This window comes from Chrysemys picta, chromosome 7 (assembly GCF_011386835.1).
Source record: "Chrysemys picta bellii isolate R12L10 chromosome 7, ASM1138683v2, whole genome shotgun sequence".
In the NCBI taxonomy this organism is placed as follows: Eukaryota; Metazoa; Chordata; order Testudines; family Emydidae; genus Chrysemys; species Chrysemys picta.
The window spans coordinates 86256519-86276854 of NC_088797.1; the positions used below are offsets into that span (position 1 = coordinate 86256519).

At 45.8% G+C, this 20336-nt stretch overlaps 1 protein-coding gene across 2 annotated transcripts in view; it reads left to right on the forward strand.

Annotated features, from left to right (window-relative positions):
* Nucleotides 1-441: 441 nt before the first annotated feature.
* Nucleotides 442-20336, forward strand: part of LOC101949870 (prosaposin-like) — a 44861-nt gene continuing 24966 nt past the window's right edge. The window contains exon 1 of one of the 2 annotated variants that reach the window (XM_065551949.1): nucleotides 442-651. In XM_065551949.1, the coding sequence (XP_065408021.1) occupies nucleotides 615-651 (37 nt within the window). In that variant the 5' untranslated portion in view covers nucleotides 442-614. The remainder of the gene's footprint in view (nucleotides 652-20336) is intronic. The other variant, XM_065551948.1, reaches the window with a different exon arrangement.

The following is a 20336-nucleotide window of genomic DNA, read 5'->3' on the forward strand; positions in this document are numbered from 1 at the left end:
TTTCCAGCTACCCCAGTTCTCCTTCGGGTCTCCTTCCCCGGGGCAGGAGGGCAGCCCCTGGCTTGGCATAAGGGCCGTTGGGTGACCGCGCTGGGCTGCGGAGCAAGCCCGCGTCACCCAGCCCGGCGCGGCTCCCTCCAGCCGGCGGCCGTTGCTGGCTGCAGGGCTAGGCGGCAACGGACAGGAGCCGTCCGGGGGTGGGCGCTCGCAGCCAGCCTCCTGCAGGCGCCCCAGGGCACGTCCCTGCAGAGATAACGGGACAGCGCGGGCTGAGCCAACCGCCCCTGCCTACGACCCCCAGCTTGCCCGTCCCATGGTGTCTGAGCACCCCCCCAACCCCCGCACTCTACTCCCTCCTACGCATGCGCCTTCTCCACTAATCCCCGTCGCCCTTAGGGCGAGATGATTTAGCGTCAGAAGACCCGGAGAAAGGGAGCATGCGCGATTGTGAAAACGCTGCGGGGGGTGGGGTCCGCTGTGGAGTGATGAGCGCATGCGTACTGGTGGTCCCCCCCCCCAGTAGGGTGGGCAGAGCATGCGCAGTGAGGGGGGCTCGGGCTGGCCCTATATAGGCTGCGATCAGCTGATCGGCTCCGCATTGCAGAGACGCAGATATGCAGCTGCTGTTTTTCCCGTGTCTGTTGGCCGCTGGTAAGCGGGGCCGGGCCGCGCGCGCGCGCGTTGGGCGGGGGCCCTGCTGGGGGCTGCTCACGGGTAGACTCTGGGCTGGGGCGATCCCGCTTTCCTTGGTGCCCGGGCTAGCCGAGTCGGCGGGGCTCGCCCCTGAGGGTGGAGGCCGGGCAGCGGCTCCAGCAACGGGAGCTGCCCAGGGGCAGTGGGGCCGGTGTCTGTGTATGTGTGGGGGGTTGGGCAGAGACACCCGGGCCTGGCGCCCGGAAGCGCTGGGCCGAGTCCCCTCCCCACCGCTGGGGAGGGCATGGGAGTTAGCCTTCCCGCCGCCGTGCGAATGGGTCGCGGGAGGGCTCAGAGGTGGGTGATCCAGGCCAAAGTCTGCGCTGTCTCTTGCACTCTGTGCAGTCGGTGCTACACAAAGAGAGACTAGGTAAATACCGTCCTCCGAGCTTCGTCAGATTCAGCAAATACAGCCTGGGTCATGGCCGCGTAAACGCCAGAGATGGGCGCTAACTAATCAGACCTTCCGTGGAGCGAGAGCCGCGAGTAGGCAGAGTCAGTGTCTCGCATCTAACTGTGTAAGTACTGGCCTGAGCTCAGCAGCCTCCATGGGACTGGATGTTGTATTAAATGACTGATCGCATCCCTCCCAGTCTGAAGAAAATAGCTGTAGCTCTTGTAATATCTTTGCTCATGTTGTTTACACTCAACTCCTTATTTTGAATAGGTGGCCAGGGCAATAGGTTGGTGTGTTCTTACTAATTTTGATTTTTCAGATGTCAGTTGAATGCTAACAGTATTGACTATTAAAATTAATACATGTTTTATTCTGGAAGTACTGAAAAATCAAACAAGCCTGCCAAATGATCATAACACCTTAAACTCCTTATCTCTAGCGAGCACTAGACTCTTTAGCTTTAGATCTTAAATGTTCAAAGTTTTTTTTTGTCTACAAAAATGTTTTGTATCAAGTTTATGGGCACATACTTCAAAAGATAATGCTGACTCTTGCGGTAAATGACACAGCATTGTAAAACACTGTTGGCTGCCAAAACCCTGAAGAAAAGGAAAAAGCATTCAAGAGAATGGTGTGGGTGGAGAGTCAGGAGAAAATAAATCTTGCCTGGAGCCTTACTATTACTGTACTAATGACACTGCAATACTCACCATGATGCAATTTAGTTTGATATTCAGTGCTTCCATAGTGCTATGGGCTTAGTATTTTACTTAGCAAGTAAGTAAATGTTCTGTGCCCAGAACAGTCTGTATTAATAAAACAAAATATTGGGGGAGTTTACAGACAAGGTGATAGATGAAGAAAGGAATACACAGAAAAGATTTGGGGGAGTTATTGTGGAGTAGTGGTCATCATATGACTTTATGAAGGACCTATCTTAAATCTACGCTAAAAAACTAACACATCTTGAAAAATTAACCTGATACCTAATTCAAAAACAAATACCCTAAATAGGAGAGCACTGTCTGGGGACAAAGTGCAGATGAGGAGAGGCCAACCTCGACTCCAGTTACTGAAAAATGGGATTGTGTTAAGACTTATCAGGATACTGTACCTCATCAGGGATTCCATGCTACTGGCTGGAAGCAGATATACTTGAAGTTTGGAAATCCTACCAACTCTTTTTTACTGTAAATGCAAAGAACCCTTCTTTGTTCTTCCACTTGCCAACCCAGACTCCTGCTAATGGCTGTGTCCATTACTCTGTTCCTGTCAGCCTCTTTGCTGAAGATGATGATGAGGTGTTTCTAATCTATCCTGTGGCTTAGAGTTCTGTTTTCCCCTCAGTGAATAGCTCTGATGCCTCTGTCTGCTACTGTTCATAGCCTTGCCAAGTGTTAGCAAAGTGAAAATGAGATTATTTTTGTCAGTTTCATAGCTACTGACAGGGTTATGAATGGTAGAAGTGAAAATTGAAAATACTCAGTGAATCCTCACTCTGTAGCTTGGGAAAGCTCTGAACAGCAGCAGAAATATTGCAGTTGTCTGTAGACTAACTGGGGGAAACAGCACAGCATCACCTTGATTGGAAAAGTATTTTTTGCAAGCAATGGCTAAAAACTCTTCTAAACTATAGTCTGCAGAAACTGATGGCATTGGTCCCCCCACACATCCAGAAGCGTCTGACTTGTAAATGAGCAAATGGATTTTTAACTTTTGAGTACAATGAAGGTTTTAAGCCATAACTCATTCACAAATTGTTCTTTAGGTGACTTTTTGGCTGTTTAGAAATAACTGATTAGGAGACCGCAGCAGGTCACACTGCTATATGACACAGCTTTTTTATGTTTTAATATGTAACTGCGTTCTGAAAAATGCTTTCAGAAAAGTTTCAGACTTTATGTACGGTATTTAGGTAACTATGATCGTGAGGGTGAATTAGTCTGGTTATAAAAGGGGTGGGTGTAGGTGGGTGGGGGGGCTGAGGAGGCTGCTACAGGCTGGGAAGGGGCAGCTTGTTAGTTCCTATTGCTATTTCTTGGTACCTTGATGTCCCGTGCCCAGGTGCTGGTGCCTTTCCCCTCACCTCTGTGCATGCTCCTGCCCTTCCCCTGGGTTGGGTGTCTGACTACAGTGGCTGGAAGGTGGGGAGAGGAGAGCTGTTTCAACCTGCTCCCCAGCAGCTAGCCTGAAGTCAAGCTCTGCTGGCCACTCCAGCCCTTCCTGGGTCCTGTGTGTGTGTGTGTGTGTGTGTGTGTGTGTAAACATTGCTGGGTCCTGTACTGGTTTCTGAGCTATTGTGGGGCTGGAAAACATTTTTTTGCGAGGGAGGGAATGTAGATCAGCCTCCTATACTTCAATTGGGGTGGGAGTGTGTGTGTGGGGCGGGGCCCTGCCTGGTTCTGCTGTCTCTGCGTGAAACAATTGAGCCCAACAGAGGACTTTTGTTAGACCTGTTTATTCTATAAATACTGTTCTTACACCACTTAGTCTGTGCTTGCTCACGTGAGTCTTGCTATGGTCACTAATTACTTCTCTATGGAAGAATTATGCAGATTCCAATCAGTTTCCTTAGTATTGAAAATGTTGCAGCATAATTTGACTTCATGAGCTAGTCTTTTTAAAGTCTAGCTTTGGCTGTCATGTCTCAAAGGAATTGTTTGGAAGCTTATTTTAATGTGGCTGATGGAATGTAAAAACTTAAGGCTGTTTGTACACATGCATTCACCACCTTAATTTTAAAGAAGACACTATAGGAATAAGCAGGTCTTAAAATTCCTGTTGGATATTACAAAGTAAGTATGCTTCTCAGATACAGTGCCTTTAAAATATATTTGCTAAACTGAGTGCCCCACTAATCATCTTGGTCTTTTGTTGTGTAGCTCTGACAGCCGCTGCTTTTCTTCCTCAATCCTTGAGCAATCTCTTTCTGCTCTGTTTTTTTGGATTTTGGTTGTCAGGTATCAGTTGGTGGTATGGAGTATGTGAGGTGGACCTATAGCTGAAAAGAGTCAGAAGACTGAGGCCAAGTCTATATTGGTATAATTATGTCGCTTGGGGGTGTGAAAATTGTACCCTCCTGAGCAACGTACAGTAACTCCTCATTTAATGTTGTAGTTATGTTCCTGAAAAATGCAACTTTAAGTGAAACGATGTTAAACTAATCCAATTTTCCCATAAGATTTAATGTAAATGTGGGGGCTAAGTTTCCAAGGAAATTTTTTGGGGGCAGACAAAAGGCATTATATACTGTACTGTACTGTGGTGGGGAGGTGCCCCTGGCTTACCCTGGGGCTTATGCCTGGGGGTGCAGGGTCTGGGAGGGAGTTAGGGTGCTCAGGGTGGGGGTGCGGGAGGAGGCTCAGGGCTGGGGCAGGCAGGAGGTGCAGAGCACTTACCTGGGGCAGCTCCTGTTTGGTGCAGGGGGTGTGCAGTTGGCTCTGCGCAGTGCGGCACCGCCCCATGGCCGCGATTCTAGGAGCCACCCCCCCCCACCCCCCCGGGGCAGGCAGGGCCACCAGGAACGCAGGGGCTTTAGGGGCTGCAGGGCCCTGGGCTAAGGGGCCCCCAGGGCCCTAGCCTGCAGCTCTAAAGTCCCTTTCGGAATGCGGCCCTGCGAGCATGGGGCGGAGGACTCAGGAGGAGCAGGGGCAGCTGCGCAGCCAGCGGCGAGAAGCGGCGATTTCCCCTTCAAAGCGGGCTGGAAAGAAGTGGTGCTTTGAAGGGGAAATCACTGCTTCTCTCCGGCTGCTGGCTGCACGGCTGCCCCTGCTCCTCCTGAGTCCTCCGGTCTGTGCTCGCAGGTCCACGTTCTGAAAGGGGCTTTAGAGCTGTAGGCCGGGGCCCCCTTAAAACCCCTGCGTTCCAGGTGGCCCTGCCTGGGGGAGGGAGGGGGGCAGCCTACCCGCTCCCTTCCTCCCAGAAAGCCTATGTTTGGCAGCGGGGGAAGCGCTGGGATGAAGGGAGGGGGAGGAGGCTGAGAAGAGGAACTTGTGCAATGCTCCCTTGTAAAGTCAGCCAGATGACGTTATAAGGGAGCATTGCACAACTTTAAATGAGCACATTCCCTAATTGAGCAGTGATGTAACTTTGAAACAACATTAAACGGGAGGATGTTAAGTGAGGAGTTACTGTAGTTATACCGACCTAAACCCCGGTGTAGCCAGCACTATGTTGAGGAAAAGCTTCTCCAGTTGACATAGGCCTCGTCCACACTGAGGGGAAGTGGGGTGGCAGGGGGTGGGGGGAGAGAATTGATCAAAGTTACGCAACTTCAGCTACGTGAATAATGTAGCTGAAGTCGATGTACTTCGATCTACTTACCGCGTTGTCTTCACTGCGATAAGTCGATTGTTGCCGCTCTCCCATCGACTCTGCCTGCGCCTCTTGTCCTGGTGGAGTACTGGAGTCCACGGGGGAGCGCTCAGCAGTCCATAGGTACCATAGGGAGGCGGATTACCTACGTCTGCATAGTAGTGTCTTTATTAAAGTGCTACAGCAGTGTAGCTGCACCAGTGCAGCTGAAGCGCTGTAGGTGAAGACAACCCCTGAAGATCTGTGCATCTGGGTGAGGGTTTTATGTTGCTTTGCCTATAAAAGACTTAATCAACAAGATAAAATGGCAGGTAATGTGGAGTGAAGAAGCTTTTTAAGACTGTCTAGACCAGGGGTCGGCAAACTTTTTGGCCTGAAGGCCACATCTGGGTATGGTAATTGTATGGCAGGTCATGAATGCTCACGAAATTGGGATTGGGGTGCAGGAGGGGGTGAGGTCTCTGACTGGGGGTGCAGGCTACAAATAAGAGTCCAGGGTGCGGGGGGGACTTCAGGCTGGGGTGTTTGTCGGGGTGGGGGGGTGAGGGCTCCAGCTGGGGGTGCAGGCTCTGGGGTGGGGCTTGGGATGAGGGGTTTGGGGTGCTGGAGGGTGCTCTGGGCTGGGATTGAGGGGTTTGGAGAGCAGGAGCGGGATCAGGGTGGGAGCAGGGGGTTGGGGTGCAGGAGGAACTCAGGGGTGCAGGTTCCAGGCGGCACTTACCTCAAGCAGCTCCCTGAAGCAGCGGCATGTCCCCTTTCCGGCTCCTACGCAGAGGCACGGCCAGGCAGCTCTGTGCGCTGCCCTGTCCGCAGGCGCCACCCCTGCAGCTCCTATTGACTGCAGTTCCCGACCAATGGGAGCTGCAAGGCTGGCACTTGGGGTGGGGGCAGTGTGTGGAGCCCCCTTGCTGCCCCTGCACATAGGAGCTGGAGGTGGGACATGCTGCTGCTGCTGCCTCCGGGAGCTGCGGCACGCATGTGCAGAGTGGCCCCCGACCCTGCATCCTGGCTGGAGTGGGGCAAGCCCCAGACCCAGTCCCCCAGCAGGAGCTTGGGGGCCAGATTAAATCGGCTGGTGGGCTGGATGTGGCCATGGGCTGTAGTTTGCCTGGTCTAGACAGACTGTACTTCCTCTAGTTTTGTATATTACATGAAACTATATCAAACGGCACAAGTGAATTCATTTGTGGGAGGAAGGAAGGAAGGAAAGGGGCAATAGTTGAAGACAACATAATGGGTCTTGAGCATTCTTTCCAATGTAACAATTAGGACCCTACCAAATTCACGGTCATAGGATTTTAAAAATTGTAAATTTCATGATTTCAGCTGTTTAAATCTGAAATTTCACATGTTGTAACTGTAGGGGTCCTGACCCAAAAAGGAGTTGCGGGGGGTGGGGGGGGGACACAAGGTTATTGTAGGGTGGATTGGGGTATTGCTACCCGTACTTCTCTGCTGCTGCTGGCAGCGGCCCAGCCTTCAGAGCTGGGCAGCTGGAGAGCGGTGGTTGCTGGCCAGTGGTGGTTGCTGGCCAGGAGTCCAGCTCTGAAGGCAGAACCGCCACCAGCAGCACAGAAGTAAGGATGGCATGGTATGGTATTGCCACCCTTGCTTCTGCGCTGCTGCTGACAAGGCACTGCCTTCAGAGCTGGACATCAGATCAATAGTCACTGTTCTCGGCCGCCCAGCTCTGAAGGCAGCGCAAAAGTAAGGGCGGGAATACTGCGACACCCGCTCTCCCCCCCCCCCCCCTTTAAAATAACCTTGTGATCCCTGCAACTCCTTTTTGGATCAGGATCTCCAATTTGAGAAACGCTGGTCTCCCCCTGTGAAATCTGTATAGTATAGGGTAAAAGCACACAAAAGACCAGATTTCACAGGGGGAGACCATATTTCATGGTTCATGACACATTTTTCATGGTTGTGAATTTGATAGGGCCCTAGTAATAATCTGTTGGAGGATGTTGCTTTTAAGTCCTGCTTCAGGTAATCAGGCCTGGTATAAATAGGCTTTTGTACAGACTCCTCTATTTTGGTCAGGATGTGACTTTTTACCAAAATAGTTGTACTGATACAATCCCCCCTTAGGCTAGATGCATTTACTTTATTATAAAGATATTGTATACCTAATGTGTCACATAGTTCCATAAGGGAAGGGGGAATAAACTGCATCTGTGCAGGGGAGATGTAGCATTTTAATTACGCCAGTATGAATGCAGTACAACTTGTGTGTAGACAAGCCTTCAAAATGCCTTTGCTTTAAAGTGGTAGTTCTAGGGCTAAAGAACTGTTGTTCTTTCGGAGGGTAGTTCAGAAACATGAAATTAAATAATACGTGTTGAGTTTCCTGGAGAGCAAAGTAACCCTGCAACTTGTTAGCTGCTTATGTGTAGTGAACTGTTGCCACTTGTACAGAACTACTTGACTCTCTGGGCTCTTGGTTATACAAAAGCCAGCTGAAGTTGTGTACGTAGTATCAAAATAACAGTTTTATAAACTCTGCTGAGTATTCCTAAAGCACAAGGGGAGGAAGCATTAAGCAAACAACTGATTAGAAGCTTAACAAAAAGCTTGTCTTCATCCATCAGGTAGTGTTGACCTCTTTGATGTTACAGTTAGCAAAAACTCTACAAACAGTGGAGTCTTGTCTGTGGTGGCTCAGATAATGAGGGTTTTTAGTATGTGTATGTTGAAAGTTCCTGCTTTACCCATTGGGATATATGAATTATTACTACTGCCTGCCTTTGGTTCCATGGGCTGTTCCTGCTTCAGCAAATTTTATATTAGCTGTGACACACAAAATATATATAATTTTGAACACTGCAATAGAATCAGAGGGTATGATGGACAGGAATTCTGAAAGGTCAATTTACAATCAATTTCTCAGTCCATTCTGCTCCTTCCTGATTAGGGAACAGTTAGCATATTACTGTACAACTGTCTTGTTTTTCTTCTAGAAACAAGGTGGGTGAGGTAAGAGACAAATTTTCAAACTTACACAAATCTTCTTCAGGTCTGGGAAATGTACTCAGGGCATGTCTACGCTACACTACAGGTCAACATAAGTTAGTTTGACCTACAGCAATCACAAGTTAAATCAGTGGGAGGAATGTTGTAGTGTAGATGCTTAAACATTAGGTCAACGTAAGCTGCCTTATGTCAGCCTAACTCTGGTGTAGATCAGGCCTATGAATGTCACAGCTAAATACAAGGTGGAACAGATGAATTAACACCCATTGCAGGAGACCATTCAAGGTGAAGCAGCATTTAGCACCTCTACAGTCATAGTACAGATTGTTGTAATGATTCATAAATCTAGTGCCTTTATTAAGGCCATGATATTTGGTGTTTGGCGGAGTTCTGAATTTAAGATCCCAGGCTCATTTTTTTGAAAGTGGGTGTTTCCTTTGAGGCTGAGGACTGAGAGGTGAGAGATGGAGTGGTCATCTTGTGAAAAGCATTTGTCCATGGGTGATGGGTGTGTTTTGTCTCATAATTTTTTCAGTGAGAGTTGATTCTTCCAGAACACTTTTTTGTATCTAACGATCTGTTTAGAAACCAGTGTAGTAAAGAGTTTCTAAACACTGCTAAATTGAGGCAGTTCTTGTGTGTAGGTGAGGCCAAAGAGCAAAGCTTAACTTAAGCATCGGATAGCAGTTTAAAGGTAACATCCTTTCATCCCAGTATGAAGGGGAACTTGAGTGTTTGCACTTTTTGCTCCTTTGTGTGTGTGTGTGTGTGTGTGTGTGTGTGTGTGTGTATAAATAAATAAATCTCTTCCTGATTTTGTTTGCTTTAGGAATTCCAGTCTCTGATACCCAAATTTCTCTAGAAGATCATGCGTAACTGGAGAACTACCAGGCATGGAGAACTACCAGCCTCTGATTTTGGGAGTCTTTTAAAACAAAACAAAAAATACAAAACAACCCCCCCCCCCCCCCACTTTTAGCATTGTGAGTCTCCTGAGTTAGGATGAAAACTCTTAAATGTGCACACAAACGCCCTTCCTCCTGTTACGGGCTACCCCCATGGCATGACATTCTCTCATTCGGACTCCTTAGTCCACATTACCTGGTAGTTGCCAGCAATTTTCCCTAGTCTCATTCCTATAGATATCTTCTCCCCCACCCCACTACTCCCCTCTCCAGTCTTTGGCCTTAAAGTTTTCCTCTTCCCTTGGCATGCTGTATTCCTGACCCTGCTCCCAGGCCTCATGCTATTCTTCCCTTATGGTAGGTTCGAGTGTCTCTCTTTCCATGTCCCTTGCCTAGCCTATAGGGGGAAGCTGCTCTTGTGGGTGGCAGTGTGAAAAGGGGAGCTGCACTACTGGGGTTCCATCTGCTCTCCCGTCTTTGTGCTCATACCAGGAGTATATGCCCTGCTCTGTAGTTCTGGGATCAGCGGTGGTGGATCCCTGCTGCTCAATCTGCCACACTAGGACTCTATCTTAGTCTGCAGTTACTGGCCTAAAATCTCGGCTCTCCTGTGGATGGGTGACTAGTCTTGATGCAAGGGGAATCCAAATACTTTGTGTTCAAACATCTTTCCCCTGCAGCCACTGCTGTTTGGGGAGGCGGAGTGGGGGAGGAAGGAGGCATGGCCAAAGTGCAGCATAGCTATACATTTCAGCAGTTACTCCTGCTTGTTCTGTGCCCGGTAACCTCAAAACAGAATGGAGGACACTGACTCCCGAGATGGATGTTGCCATACCTTTTGTTCAGTCTGGTACTTTTTGAAGGGTGGAAATATGAATGCTCGAACATAGTGATCAGGTAATACACAACAGTGCTTCTGGGCAACAAGGTGGAAGGTGGTATGGAGTGGTAATGTTTCACTAACACTCCTGCTCCTGGACCCCTTGGCTGGACAAAACTTCTCTGGAGTTGAGGAGCAGACCATGGTAGTTCTTTCTCTTGTGATGTGTGTCCTTATTCTGCCTGGAGAAGAAAGTGGTCTGACTCAGATTAATGGTCATTCTTGGAGTTCTTATATCTGTCAGCTCAGGGATTCAGTCAGGTTATAGCTGATTGTCAGACAACTCTGCAGAAATCTAAAGTTGAGTCTGAGGACTTTATGCTGTCTTATCAGAGATACCGTCTGTGGATGCTGCAAATATCCCAGCACAAGTCTTGGTCAACACACCAGTGAAATTCAGGGTTTCTCTGGAAAGTCTTTGGGGTTTGGAGGCTTGTAGACTCCCAAGATTCCCAAGCTGATAATCTTTAAGACTACAGAAGATAAGTGGACTTGCTCAAAGAACTTTGTTTCCTGTGAGCTTTTGCTGCTGGGTTCAAATGCAGGAATAGTTGCTACTCTGCCTCTGGGTATCTAGCAAATAGAGTATCTTGAGGATGGAACAAGGTGCCAAACCTATGGTATTAGCCAGGGACCAACAGTACATACAACAATGGAAGGTTTCTATAATGCAGACAAAGTTGGGCTGGTGGAGGTTTAACAAACACTGATCAGAATGAGACTGAAGTCCTGATAGCTTTTTCTGAGCCCAGGAGAAGTAGCTGTTTGGTGCAGTCAGCAAGCTGGCTGTAGCTGTCTGTGAATCCCCTTTCCAGCCACTGAATGGAATCTTCTGTAGTCTTGTTTTTCAGAGATACATGTAAGTTAGTTTTATTGGTAGTGGTGATAGTGGCTCACCCACTAGCTTAAGAGTGACAAGGCTATTGAAGTCCACGGTCTGAGTTAGGGTTAGCTTTTGAAGATGATGTGCACCCTCACATGCTGTGAGTGCTCAGTATACCTGGGCACTGTGCCTTAGCTGTGTCAAAGGATTGCATGTAAATTAGGTTACACATCTCTTCTTAGCACCTATTCTTTTAAAAAGTCTGTCCTGATGCTGGGGGAGGAGCCCACGGCTTCTGCTGGGGGTAGGAGGAGGATTCTAATTCGGTAGGAGGGAATGTCTTTTAAACACTCTAGCAGCTATGATGTCACTTTTCTGTGTCTGCTGCTGGAAGGGAAGAAGGAAAAGTCTGTTACATTTCATCTTCCAGAGTTCTAGATTCCTTCCAGTCAGGCTGCAGTGTGTGGTACTGAAACTGAACTTGTTGATCTGGTAGATGACCTTTTGTCCATCAACAAAGGAAGTTCTTCCATACTTATCCTAGCTGACCTAACACTTCTATCGTAGCTTCAGGAACCTGCAGGTGTAAATGGAAATACCCTCAAATGGCTCTGGACCTTAACCTTTGGGGTTTGATCCAAGTTGTTGTGCAGCTGTTCCTCAACTTCCAAAGACCTAAGTTGTGGACCTCATAAGGCTTGGAACTCCTTCCTGTTCACACCACCCTACCCACACTGTTCCATATCAATCTGAAGTGATTGAGAGCGCAGGGAACTGCCTTCTAAAAGCAGAGATGAAAATATGGCCCCTAGATCTGCTCTGCAAACAAAGGATAGAGCCAGTTCACACAAAATTAAATATAATAATACCTACTTATTGACCAAGTTCATCATCCTTCACAGCTCTGCTGTAAACCATTGGTTGTAAAAAGTAGCAGATTGTAAAAGTTTCAGGTGGGGAAGGGGGAACCAATGTAGGAGCCCTTGTAAAGAGAAGAAAACATCTAAAAGTGGATGACACCAAACATAAATGAATATACAAATTAAAAGGACACTATAGATAACTAAAAGGTTAATCTCATTGGGTTTATCCAGCAAGTACTAAAAGCTATATGTATGATTGTAATGAACAGCACTTTGTCCTCACTTTTCCCCTGGCCTGTCCAGCGCTAGCAACAAACCAAGTGCTGTCAGAGTGAGGATTCACTCCTCCTTTCATGTGACAGAGGCTATTATGAGAGAATAGGGACTTGACTAGGGCAACTCTTTTCAGGGCTATAAACTTTAAATTTCTCCCTGCTATCACCCCCAATTAAATAAATCTTAAAAGGAGCAGAAATCTTACTGTTGTTGGTTTCCTTCTTGCATTTTATATAATAGTCAATTACAACACTAGACTTGTGTAAAGGGAGAAAAATCCTGAAACTGGTAGCTGTAGAAACAGAAGTACAGTGGGGGAAACTTGTAGCTCATAGACCCAGCTTTAGCATTTATATTAGTCAGCAATAATGCAAGGAACCTACAGGCCTGTATCCTGTAAGACATTGCCTTCAGCAGTTTGCATAAGGCTTGAGGTCTGTGAACTATGACACAGCTAAATGGTGTAATGGCCACCCCTGAGTTTTGGGGAATTGGGAATAGAATGTTTAAGGGGAAAGTTTGTCCATAATGACATCAGGCAACCACAGGAATGTGAGCTAACACCAGCTTATGGACATTTTAGGATGGGAACATCTGCAGATGTCTTGACTGTAAGAGTGCCATGGCAACAAATTGACATATAAGTTGAAATAATTAATATACTAATCTAAAGGGCAGCACCCCAACATTAGTAGGGTGAGGAATACAAATAAGGAAGAGGGGAGAAACCCCCTACTGAATAGGCATTAGACATAGTGGTGTCAGCAAAACATAAAAGTTGTATCCCAGCTTGTGGGCAGGAGGGGAAGAGAGATGTAGCCCTTGGGTGCCAAGATGATGGCCACTGGTGATGAGGAAGAAGGTAATAGCTAACATTTCAAGTTGTTCTGCAAGGGGGGGGGTGGTCTGAGCATATAGAATGTACATCCAGGAACAGAAATTCTGCAGATGGCTATTCTGTAGTGTAGAGTTGGGGAATGTGCGTTTGGCTAGACAAGGTAGTCATTGCTACCAACTAAAGCAAGGGTCTCAAACTCAATTTACCTTAGGGACAGTGCCAGTCCTCTCATCCTCCCAGTGGGCCAATAATGTCACTGAAGATGGTGTTCAGAAAAGAAAATGTTTATTTTTTTTTATTTTGAATTTCTTAGAAATAATAAAACTGTCATACAACTTGTGTCAAGATGGCCGATGTTAGTATGGTGGGCCCTGCGTTTTTCTTGGCGGGGGGCTAAGATGCTACCCCTTGCCCCTGGGGCACCAAGGGCCCCACTAGTAGCCCAGGAAGGTGGTAAAGGAGGGAAGTGGGGGAGGGGTCTGGCTTTGCTCCTTACTCTGAGCCCCTAGCCCCTCTCAACCCCTGCGGGTTCTTCCCCTCTTCAGTCCTTAGATCGGGTTGGCAACATTTCAGAAGTGGTGTGCCGAGTCTTTATTCACTCTAATTTAAGGTTTCGTGTGCCTGTAATATATTTGAACGATTTTAGAAGGTGTCTCTCTCTAGAAGTCTATAATATATAACTAAACTATTTGTATATAAAGTAAATAAGGTTTTTAAAATGTTTAAGAAGCTTCATTTAAAATTAAATTAAAATGCAGACCGGTGGCCAGGACCTGGGCAGCATGAGTGCCACTGAAAATCAGCTCGCATGCTGCCTTTGGCACACATGCCATAGGTTGCCTACCTCTGCCTTAGATGCTGGGGGAGGGTCTCCCTTACTTCAGTTCTCTGATCTTTCAAGTCTCACAGCACACCTCCATGCTCCAGTCCTCTCTCCTTCCTCCTTCTCCCTGTCTGCCTGAAGCAGGGGGGTTTTATTAGGTTCCTGACAGGGCCTTAATTGACTGCAGGTGCTCCAATTAACTTGTAGCCACCCTCCCTAGTCTACAGGGTGCCACACCTTAATTAGCCTTGGGCTTATATATTTCCCCTTGAATACTCTACCACTGCTCCCTGGCTCGCCGGTATCACAAACTTTATACAATTCATCGCCTGCCAGAGAGTTTTTAGTGTTTGCCAGACACCTGGCAACACTTCAGGATTGCAGCAAGGTGTGCATCAGATAGTTGTGTTCGGTATTTTGACTTGTTTATATTCACTCGGGGGGAGGGGAAAAGTGATGCTGCCTCCATGGCTGACTCTGCCTGGTGACTAGTGATGGTATCTCTGTTCCTCTCCCCCAGCCAATGGGAACTGCGGGAGGCGGCGCCTGCAGTTTACCGAGCCACTGCAACCCCTGAGCTAAAGGCTGATTGCTGTGCTAGAGTGAGATTGGTAGAACTAGAATAAACCAATGATCTGTGCCCACAAAGAACTCATTTGGTTAGTCACCATCCCTATAGCCACTATGAGTGACTGGTTCTGTAGTTCATATCTTCATTATTAATCTCGCCTTCCATCCTGTGCTTTCCTGTTTTTGTTCTTTACAGTTGAAAGGATACTGTTAGTCAGCTGACTGTCCACTTGCCTCATCTTCCCCACATGAGCATCTTATTCATTCACCTTCTAAAGCTTGTGGCTTCTCCTGATACCTGATGAGGATTGTTCTTCTGCAGGAAAGTTCTGTGTGCCATGATTGACTTGACTGGCACTTGATTATAGCCCCTCTCGTGTGGCATTGCATTACTCTGCTGCTGCATTCAGGAGTGAAGAGCAGATACTAAACCAAGGTCACTTTTTTTTTTAAAGCTACTGGTGGAAAGATGTGTGGGGATGCTTTGTTGTGACCTAGAGGCTCAATTTGAGTGTCCATACAGACTATTGGTAAAAGCACTGCAGCAAACTCCTAATCTATGCAACATTAGAAAATGAGCTAAATGTATTTTTGGGTACTTTACCTACCAGTTTCTGTGGATTTTTTTTATAATCGTATTTCCAAATTTTGGGGACTTTCCAAGCAAACGGGAACTTGCTAAAAAGGAAGTAGTGCTGTCAAATGCATAGGATACACTGAAAACCATATTTTGTATTATTGTAAGTCTTCTGTTATTACTTGCACCATAAAATTATTGGATGGTGTTCCTTTAAAAATCTTATTCCAGCTGGGTCCTGCTCACTGTAAGAAGTACAAGACTTGCATCACACTGTTGGTGTTCTCTATACCAACCTGGTAACCTGAAAAAAGCATATTATTTCCACTCTTTCTAATCAAAGGTTGCTCATTACTTACATGCCTTGCTGGCAAATAGAGCAGTCCACACTGCTCCCATTTTATGAATCTGTGTCCAATATAGAGTCAAGGAGCAGAAATTTATATTAAAGGCATGAAGCTGAAAATTGATAACAATTAATGTGTGGTTAATGTTTGTTCTGTCAAGAGTCTAGTGGCCACATAAGCAACATAGGCACAAAAAGAATAGGACTGACTGTTAACCTTCCTGCAGAAAGAAGTTTGTGAAACAGCTCTGTTGGACTTGTATCTAGATAAGAACTTAGGTACAACTCAAACACAATTATCCTGGTTTAACAAAAGGTGGTTTTTAAAACCAAACAAACCTGTTAAACCTGTGCAAACCCCTCTGCCTTATTTTTGGTTTAAAGCAGGCTCATTGCACTTTATTATTATTTTTTTAAACTAATAATAATCTAATTGATATAAGCTAAACCATAGCAAGCCTGGTTTTAAGACTAAAAGTCTGCACAGAAGATCGCACTGACATAACACAATAGGTTAAATACTGGCCGTTAATCTAGGGCTCTTGTTCACTGTATTGCCATCATCCCTGTCTAGTTAAACTGATCCACTACTACATTTGTGCTTTTCAAAAAACTTTTGAATTCCATACTTCAAATGTTGTTTCAGTAGTATGGACCAGTAGACGGCCTTGTTTGTCACCTGGCTTCTGCTGAACTGAGTTTTTCCTGCCATGAAAGGATTCCCAAATACAAGTTGTACTTCAGTTCCATAGGATATGGGGAGCCTTTTAGCAGTGTCTGTGGCTGAGGCTTAGTAACTACAATAATGGTTGGAGCCAACTAAAGTTTAGGGAAATCAGGATTGTGAGAGAAGAAGAAGAAGAACGGCCATACTGGGTCAGACCAAAGGTCCGTCTAGCCCAGTCTTCCGACAGTGGCCAATGCCAGGTGTCTCAGAGGAAATGAACAGAACGGGTAATCTTCAAGTGATCCATTCCTACCCATCCTGGCTATTAGCCATTGATGGACCTATCCTCCATGAATTTATCTAGTAATAACTTTATAATATCTCATTAAAATCTAATGCCATTAAAATAACATGCCATCTAATAGTTCCTGAAACTACTCTAAAGGGTGCTGGTCTCCTGCAGACTTCCCTCCTCATATTTTCCTCACAAAACCTACATCGATCATACTGAAGAATTAGTAAAATATCTGTAACAGATATCACTTGTCTCGTCATGCTCCATAGCAGCAGTTGCTATGCTTTGCCTTGTACTAAGACTCTGATTTCCTCAAAAAACATAGAAACAGCACAAGCAAGGAAGAGGGATGTCATAATTAACCATTCCGTTGCACTGTATTCACATCCAGGAGCTGATGCCTCTACCAAATCAGCTGCCAAATCAAAGATTTTGCTAAACAAATGGGAGAAAAAATGCCTCACTGTAGATTATCATCCTATAAGCCACCTGAGATGGTTTCCCAAGGAAACTTACACCTAGTAGAAGTATACTGCAGTTGAATGATTTTTTTTTTTAAGTCAGCCAGTAAAGTTCAGAGTTTCATTAGACATGTAAATGGGATGCCATATGCTAGACCTGACTCTCATAATAAATGCATGAGGGAACATCAGACTGTTCATAAAAACATTACAAGGAAAACTAATCAAGTCTGTGTCAAAGAAAAGGCTGTAGCTTTAGCAGAGGGTTGTATCTATTTGAAAGTATAATTTGAGTAGATGGGAGCAGTCGGGCCTGAGTTTTAATAGCCCATTATGCCAGTTTGACTAAAACACCAATAGAAATTCGACCGGTAGCATTCTGCAAACAAATAGACATGGGGGGGCTTTAGCAACAATGACTACAGAGCAAAATGAGGACCGCTCCCCTTACTAATCAGTGGGCAGAAGAGAACATGCACCTTCTGATAACTCATCTATAGAAGTCAGTAACTATCCACTAGTGACTCAAAAAGTAAAGTCCAACCAAAAACTTAATCCACTCTTATTATTCCCAAATCTCAGCAATATGAATCTCGTGACCGCTGGAGCAAGCAGTTTCACAAGACTTTCTTAGTAAGTCTTGTGAATATCTTACTGGTCTTAAAGATTCTCTGATCCAAACCGTCTGCCTATAAGCAAGGGCCTGTGGAGAGGTGAAAACATTATGAACTTCTGCAGAATCATACTCTGAATATGTTTTTGTTTTTCCAAAAACTTGTTTTTTAGATCTTATGGTTGTAAACATAATCTTCCAGACAGTCATTGGTGTAAAGTTATTTAAAATTGTTTTTCTGAGTCTGTAGACAGCCTCAAACTATAGTTGATAGGTGTGAACTGTTCCCCATTCTACTCAAGGGAATGTCCATTCTGAAATCTAATGCAAACATTGCTTTAAAAAAAATCACAGTTGCGATAAGTACAAATTTGTAACTGTAATAATTGACTGATTATATATTAGGTCATTGAGTAGCCGTTAACTGGATTGGAAATTTAATTTAAAACAAAAAAACTCCAGCCCACTCCTGTCCTAGCCTCGAGGAGGAGGAGGGAAAGAAGAGTGTCATCCCTTCCTCTTTGCCAAAACCTCAGATGGGCCCTATGTAGCTACGAAACCTTCTTGGCCCCTGCCCTGAATGGCTTCTGTACAGTTGTGTGTTTTCAGTGCAACCTGCTGCAATGTGCAAAAAATCTGGGAGAATTTATTAAAAAAAAAAAGAAATTGAAATCCGTGTACAAATAAAGGATGATATACAAATTTAATTTTTGTAAAAGGTTTTTATTTAGTATAATCTGAAGCTGCTACATAGTTTGATCTTTCACCAGGTGCTGCAGAGTTTGGGTCGAGATCACTTCGTAGTTCAGGCTGTAGCCAGGGCTATATTTCTCTAGAAGGAGTTGTATGTGAGCACATGCACATAGCTCTGGTTCCTCAAATGAAAATCCTGCTTCTGCCGGGATTAGAGTTTTGTAATCCAGGGCATGTAGGCTAAGTGCTGGAGTTGCTGTCTGCTCTTAGGCTGGATGGATTTGGAGAGAGTGGACTTGGCGTGATGTAATGATGAGAATCGCCATTGCTCTCTACCAGTGTTTACAGCTGGCTTTTCAGTAAGTACCTTTTAATATTCTAATCTGTAGAGTAAAATTGATCAGGAAGACTGTGTCACTGTGGTGTCCCATGATGGGCCACCGGTAAGGGCAACAGTGCCATTATATCTGTAATACAGATTTTTAGCAGATTCCGGTAAAAGATGTGAGCATTCTTTTGGTTTCAGGGCTTTCACTATCTAATACAATTCTCAAAGAAAGCCCTGAAGCCCTGAAACCATTCTCAAAGAAGGTGTTGCAATGCAGCTGTACAGGTCTAGAGGTGCTGTAACGTACGTGAGATGGAAGCTAGATGTGGTGTGTGCAAATGAATTGTAGCAGGAGCCTTGGCAAATGTTGGCAATGAACCCAAAAAGGTTGGGTGGATTGACAGTGCCCCCTTGTGAAAACTGCTGCTTTCCCTTCAGGATGCGTATTTAACCCTTTAGCTTAGCCTGTCCCCTATTTTTCAGTGTCCTGTGAGGGAAAACACATTGTGTGGAGATACTTCATCATGTTGTTGGATGTTACAGGTGGGGGTGTCCCTTTAAAATGAATAAGCAGAATGAAATTCCAGATTCTTGATCAGCAGGCACTCTGCACTTTTTTGTAAATACTGGATTAATAATTCCTGATGAAGTCTCTCCAGTACTTCACAATTAACCTCTTTTAAGAGATCTTGCTCATGAATGAATAGCTTGTTTAGCTAGCATTGGTTGCCATGATGGTGGCTGGGGTTTTTTAACTGAAGAGAACCTTGAAGCTAAAGTATGGCTTTTCCTTAATCTATTTGGTTCTGTAAAGACTTAATGCAATTGAGCTAGAGCAAACAAGAGTGTTTTGGAGAGGGTGTGGGTGAGAGGGTGGTGGTAACTAGGCGAAAATGTATTGCAAAACATAATTTACACATCATACTGAAAGTAGAATACACAGTGACAGGTTTCAGAATAGTAGCCGTGTTAGTCTGTATCAGCAAAAAGAATGAGGAGTACGTGTGGCACCTGATGGTATGTCTACCCTACGAAATTACTCCTATTTTACAGAAATAAATTTTTGGAAACAGATTGTATAAAGTTGAGTGCATGCGTCCACACTAAGCACATTAATTCGGCGGTGTGTGTCCATAGAACCGTGGCAAGTGTTGACATTCCGAGCAGTGCACTGTGGTAGCTCTCCCACAGTTCCTGCAGTCCACACTGCCCATTGGAATTCTGGGTTGAGCTCCCAATGCCTGATGGGGCCAAAAATTTGTTGCTGGTGGTTATGGGTAAATGTAGTCAGTCAACCCTCCCTCCATGAAAGCAATGGCAGACAATCATTTCGCGCCCTTTTCCCTGGATTGCCCAAGCAGACGCTATAGCACGGCAAGCATGGAGCCCGTTCAGCATACCGCAGCAGTTATGAGCATTGTAAACACCTCGCGCATTATCGTGCAGTTTATGCAGAACCAGAAGCTGAAAAACCAGGCGAGGAGGTGATGGCAGCGCGATGATGAGTGATGAGGACATGGACACACGCTTCTCTCAAAGCGTGGGCCCCGGCAATGTGGACATCATGGTGTTAATGGAGCAGGTTCATGCAGTGGAACACCGATTCTGGGCCCGGGAAACAAGCACAGACTGGTGGGATCGCATAGTGTTGCAGGTCTGGGATGATTCCCAGTGGCTCCGAAATTTTGCATGCATAAGGGCACTTTCATGGAACTTTGACTTGCTTTCCCCTACCCTGAACTGCAAGAATACCAAGATGAGAGCAGCCCTCACAGTTCACAAGCAAGTGGCGATAGCCCTCTGGAAGCTTGCAACGCCAGACAGCTACCAGTCAGTTGGGAATCAATTTGGAGTGGGCAAATCTACTGTGGGGGTTGCTGTCATGCAAGTAGCCAACGCAATCACTGAGCTGCTGCTATCAAAAGTAATGACTCTGGGAAATGTGCAGGTCATAGCAGATGGCTTTGCTGCAATGGGATTCCCTAACTGTGGTGGGGCGATAGA